At 36.9% G+C, this 10825-nt stretch overlaps 1 protein-coding gene across 1 annotated transcript in view; it reads left to right on the top strand.

Moving 5' to 3' along the window:
- The first annotated feature begins 264 nt into the window (after positions 1 to 264).
- The window catches only part of Dnajc15 (DnaJ heat shock protein family (Hsp40) member C15), a 67829-nt gene continuing 57268 nt past the window's right edge, over positions 265 to 10825 (top strand). The window contains exon 1 of the mRNA XM_048800561.1: positions 265 to 733. Within this exon, the coding sequence (XP_048656518.1) occupies positions 632 to 733 (102 nt within the window). The 5' untranslated portion in view covers positions 265 to 631. The remainder of the gene's footprint in view (positions 734 to 10825) is intronic.

The following is a 10825-nucleotide window of genomic DNA, read 5'->3' as shown; positions in this document are numbered from 1 at the left end:
TTAATTTTTTATCCAAAAAGCTTGACTTTAAAGTTAATAATACAGAGGGTCTTTCTCCATCCAAGTAAGCACAAAACTGGTAGGGAGTGAGATTTATGTACTCGCTTACCAGCTTCTTCTAATTTCACCATAAATGTAGCCATTCATCTATGGGGGTGGAGTTATCTAACTGCCTCCTCCTGGGTGGGAGAATTGAGGCATTAAACAGAAGTGTGACCAGTTGCGGGTAGGAAGAAAGGCAGGCACCGCTCTCTGGCACTACAGTGGGCTTCCTGTCTCCTGGCCCAGACATCCCACTAGACCCACCTCAGACCACAGGTCGGAAGCCCAGGCCTTGCGGCGACCTGGGGCGGCGGCCACCATGCAATGTCCCAGGTGCCCCAGTTTTGCCTTTGGTGGCAAACAAACAAAAAGCCTACACGTTCCGGAACCCTCCCCTCAGAGTATGACCCTGTCTCTGATAGGGACAGATTGGCCAGAAGGGAAGTGGGAACTTGCTCTACTGTTCCTCTTTCACCAACTTGGCCAGTGAAGAAGCCACTAAAATCGCGAAATTAACCAGTCTGACTAGTTTGTCCCTGCGGCCGCCTCGTAGAAGGCGGCCCAGCGCGTTTCCCGGGACCACATTGCCATGGCTGCCGGCGGTGGCGTCGCTTCCAGCGAAACGCTGCGTTACGCCGAGTACTCGCAGCCTACGGGGAAACTGCCGGACGCCGAACTCGACCACCGACTGGTGAGTCCGACCTCGCCCGTGCGGCTCTGTACCCTTTGCGACTTTGTACTCCCCGCGTCCTTTCTCTGTCCCACTCCGGCCGCTCATCTGTTAGGCGGAAAGCCTGCTCCGCGGGGCTCTGGCGACGAGGCGTGGAAGACGGCCTTTCTGAGGGTCTCTGTCTCCGCAAGGAGCTTCCAGTCTTGTCGCGGACAGACAGACCAGAAGACCCGCCACTGCAGAGACAAGATACTGAGTGCTGTGGGCTGGATTATCTTTTCGTGTCGGAGACTCGAGACAGGTCTTGCAGGGGATATGGTAGAGACCCAGGACTCCTCTTGGGGAAAGCGGTGGTTAAAAACCACCATCTGAAGAATCCGGAAAAACAGCCACCCAGGGGAAAGAAGAGCGCACAGTGCTTTAGTCAAAGGCTGGGAAGTCTGGGGCAGACGAACGGTCCAACCAGAAGGGCAAGTAGTTTATTCACGTGGCAAGTTAGAGCTGGGAAAGGGGAGTGTCCAATGGAAACAATGCAAGTCACATTTGTATTTTAAGTTTTTTGGAAACATATTTATTTTTTGCTTTATTTTAAGACTCATGCATAAAAAGTAAAATATTTAAAATATTTATGGGGTACCGTCGGATGTTTCAATACATGTATACGTTGTGTAATGTTTAAGTCCGGGTAAGCAAATTTGTCTCCTCAAACATTTATCATTCCTTTACGGGAAAAACATTCAAGAACCTTTCTTTCACTCTACTGTGCAATGGCACATCAGAACTTCTATCTGTATCTGTCCTGTAACTTAGTACCCATCGACCTCTGCCTATCCCTCTTTACCCTGCTGTCCCCAGCTTGTGTTAACCAGCATTCTACTCTTAAACTGTATGAGATCAAGTTGTTTATAATTTCACATAGGAGTGAGATCTTATGGTACTTGACTTTCTTGTGCTTGCTTTATTTCGTTTAACATAATGATCTCCAGTTCCATCTTTATTGTGGCCAGTAACAGGATTTTATTTATTTATTTTTTATAGCTGAAGAGTATTCCATTATATTTACCATACCATATATTCTTTATCCATTCATCACTTGATGGACCCTTAGGTCATTTTCATTTCTTGCCTATTGTACATAATGCTGCAGTGAACATGGGCACGCAGAAGAGCTCATTGACTTATTTGTTCATTTATTTATTTATTTATTTAGTTTGGTACTCAGAATTGAACCCAGCACTGCTTAACCACTGAGCCACATCTTAGCCCTTTTTATTTTTTTATTTTGAGTTAGGGTCTTGCTAAGTTTCTGAGGCTGGCGGGAATCACTGGATTGTAGGTAGTTTTATTTTCAGTTGTTGAAGAACCTACATACTGTTTTCCATAATAGTAATTCACATTTCTACCAATGACATGCAAGGGTTTCCCTTTCTCCAAAATCTTGACAGCGTTAGTTTGCTTTTGTCTTTTTGATTATAGCCATTATTAGTAACTCCAGTAATATCTTTGGTGGTTTTGATTAGCATTTCCCTGATGACAGTGATGTTGACCTCTTTTTTTATATATACCTGTTGATCATTTTGGATTCTGGGTTTTTTTTTTTTTTTTTTTTTGAGAAATGCCATTAATAATATTTTAAATCTGGTTATTGGCTTTTTGCTATTGAGTTTTTTGAGTTCTTTACATATTCTGTGTAATATCTTTCTTGTCAGATATATAGTTTACAAATAGTTTTCTCCAGTTCTGTTGTCCCTTCATTCTGATGAGTGTTTCCTTTTTTCATGTGAAGAAACTTTGTTGTTTGATATAGTCCCATTCGTCAGTTTTTGCTTTTGCTTTCTGTGCTTTCAGGGTCTTGTGCCCCAAATTCTGGCACAGTCCAATGTCCTGAAGCATTTCCTATGTTTTATTCTAGCATAGCATTTTTATAGTTCCAGGTCTCACATTTAAGTCTTTAAGCTAGCAGGGCCTGGTGGTACACATCCACAATGCCAGAAACTTTGGAGGCCAATCTCAGCAATTTAGTCAGGCCCTAAGCAACTTAGTGAGACCCTATCTCAAAATAAGAAATAAAAAGGGCTGAGGATATGACTCAGTAGTAAAGCACCCCTAGATTCAATCTCCAGTACAAACAGAAGTAATCATCATCATCCTCCTCCTCATCATCTATTTGGAGTTAACTTTTTAACTGATAAGAGGTAGAAGTTGAGTTTCATTCTTCTGAGGTGCATATGTAGTCATTTAAAAAGTAAAAGAGGGACTGGGGTTGTGGCTCATTGGTAGAGTGCTTTACTAGCACATGTGAGGCACTGGGTTCGAATCTCAGCACCACATGAAAAAAAATGAACACAAAAATAAAGTTTAAAAAAAGATTATGTATGTGTATGGGGAGAAATGTGTCAGCATTTAAGAAAAAGTAAAAGAAACAGGTCAATTTGATTTTAACAGTGTATTCTATTTAATCTGATACATTTATAAGAATAACATGTAATCATGATAAAATTAAAATATTTTATATTCTTTTTTACACTTATACAGCACATCTTAATTTCAATTAATCACTTTTTCAATGCTCAGTAGCCCCATGTGCAAGTGGCTATCTTCTTGATCAGTGGAGTTCTCAGAGATAAAGGGAACAAATATAGCACACCTATAGCACAAGAGTTAAAATCAAGAATCAACAAATAGGATGTCAAATTAAGAAGTTTTTTCTCAGCAAGAGAAATAATATGTGAGGTAAATAGGGAGCCTACATCCTGGGAACAAATTTTTACCCCTCACACTTCAGATAGAGCTCTAATCTCTAGAGTATACAAAGAAGTCAAAAAGTTAAACAAAAAAATAAATAACCCAATCAACAAATGGGCCAAGGACCTGAACAGACACTTCTCAGAGGAGAATATACAATCAATCAACAAATACACGAAAAAATGCTCACCATCTCTAGCAATCAGAGAAATGCAAATTAAAACTACTCTAAGATACCATCTCACTCCAGTAAGAATGGCAGCCATTATGAAGTCAAACAATAACAAGTGCTGGCAAGGATGTGGGGAAAAAGGTACACTTGTACATTGCTGGTGGGACTGCAAATTGGTGCAGCCAATTTGGAAAGCAGTATGGAGATTCCTTGGAAAGCTGGGAATGGAACCACCATTTGACCCAGCTATTCCCCTTCTCGGACTATACCCAAAAGACCTAAAAAGAGCATACTATAGGGACACAGCCACATTAATGTTTATAGCAGCACAATTCACAGTAGTTAGAATGTGGAACCAACCAAGATGCCCTTTAATAGATGAATGGATAAAAAAAAAATGTGACGTTTATACACAATGGAATATTACGCAGCACTAAAAAATAACAAGATCATGATATTTGCAGGGAAATGGATGGCATTAGAGCAGATAATGCTAAGTGAAGTTAGCCAATCCCTAAAACACAAATGCCGAATGTCTTCTCTAATATAAGGGGGGTGACTCAAAATAGAGTAGGGAGGAAGAGCATGAGAAGAAGATTACCACTAAATAGGGAAGAGAGGTGAGAGGGAATGGGAGGGGGAAGGGGAGTCGCACGGAAGATGGAAGGAGACCCCCATCGTTATACAAAATACATGTATGATGTGAGGGGGAAGAAAAAAAAAAGGAAATGTGTCACATTAGATTGGGTAGAGAGAGGTGGTGGGAGGGGAGGGGTGGATAGGAAGGGCAGCAGAATACAACAGACAATAGTATTGCTGTATGTATATATGTGGCCGTATAACCAATGTGATTCTGCAACCTGTACACTTGGAAAAATGAGAATTCATACCCCATTTGATTCAAATATATGATATGTCAAGATCATTGTATTGTCATGAGCAACTAATAATAAAAAAGGCATTACCTTAAAAAATAAAAATAAAAAAGCAATGTATGAGCTATAAAAAGAAAGAGATAAAGGGAACAGGTACTAGAACATAGGCAGCATCTTAGTACTATATGAAAGAGTTGTATGTCCTTAGGTCAGAGTACCATTTTGATGCCTAGAGCAGCAGAGGTTTGGGCTATTAGTAAGTGTCTCAGTTAGGCATGGTGTTGCACACCTGTAATCCCATCAACTTGATAGGGTAAGGCAGGAGGATCTCAAGTTTGAGGCCAGCCTCAACAACTTAGTGAGGCCCTAAGCAACTTAATAAGATCCTGTCTCAAAATAAAAAATAAAAAGGTCTGGGATATAGCTCAGTGGTAAAGCACCCCTGGGTTCAACCTCCAGTACAAAAAAAAAAAAAGTTCTCTCAGACCATGTATAAGAAGAATGGATTAGATGGAGAAAGGCTGTAACTGTAATGGTTTTATCCTTTTCCCACCCCACCTTCTGTGCTACTCCAATGTGCACTAATTAAATGCACTAATACCATTTTTTTACTGGTCACACTGTTTTGTGATTTTTTTATGTTGACTTGTCATTTTTCAGCATTTTTCTTAGTTTTCTAAGCAGAGTTTCAATTTTGACTTTCTATTAAGCATTCCATTTGTAAGGACTCGATTATCATTACTTGATACATTACTGATACATTTCTGGATCAATTAGGTAGACTAACCCAGGAAGGTTCCTGAAAACAAGTAAATCAAGTTTGCTTTCATTCAATAAATATTTCTTTAAAAAATATATTATTGTTATTATTTTAGTTGTAGATGGACACAATACCTTTATTGTATTTGTCTATTTCCATATAATGCTGGGGAATCAAACCCAGTGCCTCATGTATGCTAGGCAAGCGCTCTACCACTGAGCCACAACCCTGGTCCCTCAACAAACATTTCTTGAGTACTTCTAGGTGTCAGGTACCATCCTTGGACCTTGGAATACTGAAGTGAACAAAACAAAAGTTTAAAGTAGCAAACACTTTGATTTTCTGATCTGCCTGATTCACTCCTTCCACAACCCTGTGAAGAAGTTCTTCACTTAATAAACAAGGAAACAATTCTTCAGAAAGTTGTATGTAACTTGCCCAAGATTATTCCCCTAATGAGTGGCAGACTTAGGATTCTGAAGACTGCATTCTTCCCAGTATAACTTGCTGACTTAGAGGTAAGACTCTCTGGATAATTGTTCAGTCTTTGATGTATCTGGATAAGACTAGGTAGAAGGAATTTCTTTATAGAAAGTTGTAAAAATATCTCTATCAATCTGATTTGTTGGGCTGTTGGAAGCTCTAATATTGGTGATTTTTGCATTTTTAGGTATTTTACCTGGAAGGGGAGAGAATATACAGAATCCAGGATATCAGGAGGCCTTTTTAGTAGTCTAGGCATGTGAATCTAAAATTGTGGACCAGTGATTCTCAATCTCTCCATCTCAGTGTCTCTTTTATAGCAAATATTATGTAAACTCTCCTATAATATCCTGAAATGAGATTTTAAAAAATCAATATAATATTCTAATTGAAGCATAAAAGTGAGGGTGAGGATGTAGCTTAATGGTAGTACAAGGCCCTATGCTCAATTGCCAGTATTGTTAAAAAGAAAAGAAACATACATAAAGGTGAAATAAGTATTTTATCAGAAAATAATATGTGACTTTAAATATGAAAATGCTCAGGCATGACTATGTTAGGAGACACAGTGAAGTAAGTTTGTTCCCTGTATACTGCAACAGTACAAAGAATCACTGTGTATGCCACAATTACAAATGTAGACTATTAGATATATTGGCATTTCAGATATCATAGGGCCATTTTCTTCAGATTGTTTCTTTTTCAATTTGGCTAACAAATGGCCAATTCACAAATGGTAAGCAATTCATGGTAAAATTTTGAACAAAATTGGACTCTTTCCCTCAAATTACATGGCAGTTGTACTTAGGGAATAGTCAGTCTACACTAAAATGGTACAAAAATGGTATAATTTCTATATAGTAAATTTCTGGACTAAAATGATCATATATAGACTATTTACCTACTAAGGTCCAGAGGAATCTTAAAATCTTCAGGGATGCAGACAGTTCTTTTTGGTATTGTGTTGTCTTACACATTTTAGGACTTATAGGATCAGTAGCACCCTGTCCATAAAGTACTCTCCTTCTTATCCAGATTATCCTGCAACCAAGAAAGGTCTCATGGGTTTTCAGATGTTTCTGTTCTGCTTCTGGTAGGAATTGCTAATCTATGCAGTGACCAATGAGATAAAGATAAAATTGTTGATATTAATTTGGAGGGAACTTGGAAATGCTGAAAGCAGTGGGAAGCTGCCAAAGCTGTGTTAGGAAAAGGAGAGGAGGCCTTGAAAATAATAGGAATTAATGTTTATCAAGGAGTTAAAGAAAAATATTTCATACTTTTTTGTGTCATCCTAAGAGCAGCTTCTTTACTTTGTTTTATTTGTTCAAGTTTCTGAACTTGCTTTTAGACAAATCATTTTCACGCTTTGGAGATGTTTATGTGAGCTTTAAAAGGGAGATACAGATTATGGGTTGTTCTGGTGGACAAGAACTGAGCAAATTCAGGTGTGCATCTTTAGGTTGAAGCTAGATAAAATGAGATTAAGAGTCTGAATGCTTATTGACAACTTCCTTTTGAGGAAGGAGAATAATTTTTTTTTCCTTTTTAATTTCCCTCTGGTATGACTATTATCTATCTTGAACTCAAATGTTGCAGTCTCAAGATAGACATTTTAGCATTTTATTACAGTTTCAGCAATTTGTATTTATATAGAAGGTTATTTACTGCTTATGCTGTTTTGGGAGAATAAAATGCCTTAAGGAATTTGTAAACAATTTTCACGCCTTTTTTTTTTCTTTTTTCTGTTTTTTTTTTTTTTTTCTTTTTTCCAACAGTAGCAACTATGATAGAATGGGCTGTTTTCCCAGTTTTCAGAATTTTTTTGATTCATAGGAGTGGAACATTTGATTTTTCTTTTCTTTTTTTTTCTCCTGGTGTATATTTGAAGTGGTGTTAAGAGAGATTTGATTTGGCCCACTTGTTGATTCATTGGCATTATTCAAAATAATACTCTTTTTTTTTTTGGAAATATGTGTATTTTAACTGAAATTAGATAATCTTTACAAGCAGGGATCAAGTTTTGAGGATCTTTATTCTTTCAGCTCACAAAATGATGCCACACATAGTTGCTGCTCCCTAAATCTTCATCTGATTATATTAACAAATGAAACAACTGCTTTGGAGAAAAATAGAGGATTAGGATAATATTTTATAGAGTGATGAATGGCCAGCCTACACTGTAATATAAATTAGAACCCAGGGTGCTTAACCATTGAGCCATATCCCCAGCCCTTCTTATTTTTTATTTTGTTGTAGGGTCTTACTAAGTTGCTATCCTCCTGCCTCAGCCTTTCAAGTTGTTATCTCTTAATGACCTAAGATCTAAGCACCTAATAAATATGTGTGACTTATAGTACTCTGACTTCTTCTGATTTGCTTTCCCAAGTTTTGGCTATTTTTTTGCTTATTGATGCTTTCAATAACAACTCCAATCTCCAACTTAGAAACAGGTTCTGTGTTTGTTAATTTAATTTGGATTAGTAAATTTGAGGGAAAAATCAACTTTGTGGAAGCTATAAGCCATGAGTTTATCTGGAGTAAATACATATACAGGGATTGCTACCCCTTAAGGACTGAGGACAGCAAACCTATATTGTAAAGTGTTAAGTTAGTAAGCGTTTTAGACTCTAGCCTATGTAGCCTCTTTTATGACTACTCTACTGTTGTAAACACAGCCATAGACAATACATAAATGTGGCTATGTTCCAATAAACCTTTATTTACAAAAACAGGTTCTCTTGAATGCACATTTAGATCAAATTTGAATACCCAAGTAAAAATAGACTTTAGTAAGTGTTGTCATTTTGTTGTTGTTGTTCATTCTTTTACAGAGTCCCATTTTATTTGGTAAGGTACTGAGACTAAGTCCTGTAGTGGATACAAAGATGAATCAAACATGGATTTAGTCCTCAAGGGACTTGTCCAATCCTCTCGACTCAGAACTCTGCAGTAGCAAGAATCATGTCTGATTCACTTTGATAAGTTCCCCTAGGGCTAAGCACAGCACAGAACAGGTTGTAGATACTTAGTAAATGTCTTTTTAAAGACAAGTGAATGAAGGAATAAGCCATAAGTGTCACAAGAAAGATAAATGGATAAAATGCTTGAGTTCAGAGGAATGACCCATTGTTTCTAGTTTGGGAAGTTAAAGGTTTTTGAGAAATAGTTAATAACTGAACTATACCTTAAGAAGGGAAGAATATGAGCAAATTGGACACCCATTTCAGCCTTTCCTTCCATTATATAAAACGTGTTATCTCCTGTTTAGAAACAATTGGAATATTATGTAGCTTAGAATTATTGACTCATATTCATTATCATTTTTAAATTCCAAAAGACCTCTTCCTAACAGTAAGGTTATTACCTATATTCTCTCAATATGATAAGTTTTTTTTTTCTTTAGTACTGGGAATTAAAATCAGGGCCTTGTGCTTGCTTGGCAAATGTTCTACTATATTCCTAGCCCTTTTAAAATTTCATGTTAAGATAAGGTCTTGCATAGCTGCCCAGGCTGACCTTGAACTTGCAATTCTCCTGCCTCAACCACTCAAGTAGCTGGGATTAGAGTCATGTGTCATCTTGCTTTGCTATGATAAGGATCTTCCACTGACATTTTTATACAGAATTGTTTTAGGTCCTTGTAGTCATAAAATGTTTTTATTTTTACCCCCTGGATTTATTTACCCTAAAGCAATTTTATCCAATTTTTATAAGATGAAAAATTTCACATCTCTGTCCTGCTCCCATAATATTAGTGGTCTTTTCTATTTTTATTCATTGAATATACAAAAATTTTTTGAGTTAATTATGTACAAGCAAATAGTTAAGGAGTAGGTAGGGGCTGTGGTTGTAGCTCAGTGGTAGAAAGCTTGCTTAGCATATGTGAGGCACTGGGTTCAATCCCCAGCACCACATAAAAATAAATAAAGGTATCGTATCCATCTACAGCTAAAAAATTTAAAGAAAAATAGTTAAGGATTAAGTAAACTGACTTTTAGTGGATGTCTGCTGTGTACCAGGTATGTGATAATATTTTTTCATAATAATCCTGTGAAGTTAGATGCTATTTTTCACCATTTTACACATGATAAACTTGAGACTCAAAGAAATTGATTAACTATTTCAAGGTCACATTGCTAATAACCGGTAAGACTAAGATATAAAACCAGTTTTGACTCCAAAAGTCCTTGACTTTTAATATTGCCACTTCATCTCTTAGATATCAGAAATTGGTGAAATCCATTTTCAGGAAAATGATGTACAGTCTTAGTTTTTGTAGTAATTTTCAATGTCTTCAGATGCTTCAAAATGTGCTTAGAAATTAATTCTTCAGCTTTAAAGTAGAGTTAATTTTATTTCATCTTAACTCAAAAAGGAAGGCAAGAATAATGTGTAATAAAAATTTAAGCTGTATAACCAGACTAAGAAATTTCTGCCCAAAAGGAAAATAGGCTACTGAAGAGAGTAAAAGTAGCTTTCAAAACAAGGGATAGACCCAAGCAAGAAAAAATAAGAAAACCTACAAAATGTTACAGGTAAGATAGACATCAGACAAAAGCCAAAAAAGAGAGTTTTGGAGTTTCTGGCCAGAGACTTCAAAGCGGTATAATAAAAGCTTGTAGGAGGACTTGATAGGAAGGAGGCTAGTCAGAGACACAGCAGGATCTTTTTTATGATCAGGGTGCAAATTTAAGTGCAAGGATAAAAACCGAAGGTACCAAAGATCAGTGCACTTGTTTTTACTGAAGAAAGAAGTATTCATTTCTAAAATGTATTTTTAAGTAGACAGGTCAGAACTTTTTCTGATTTAAGAAGTTAAAAGTTGTTAAATCCTTCTAACCAGGTGGGATCTTTCTAAGATTTTTCTTTTTTTATAACTTCTATCTTGTACTCCTGATTTTAAAATAAACAATTATGTTACTATCATATAGTAATTGTAATAGGTGCCATTTATTGAGTGTTCACATGTCACGTAGTGATGTATATAAATGTCCTAATTCATAAAAATTTATGCCAACTCAAGGAATTTCATATAATAATTATTCTCATTTTAGATAGCCCATGAGGACCAATGA

This window comes from Marmota marmota, unplaced genomic scaffold (genome assembly GCF_001458135.2).
Source record: "Marmota marmota marmota unplaced genomic scaffold, marMar, whole genome shotgun sequence".
NCBI classification, from domain to species: Eukaryota; Metazoa; Chordata; class Mammalia; order Rodentia; family Sciuridae; genus Marmota; species Marmota marmota.
This window is presented reverse-complemented; position numbering and strand designations above follow the sequence as displayed.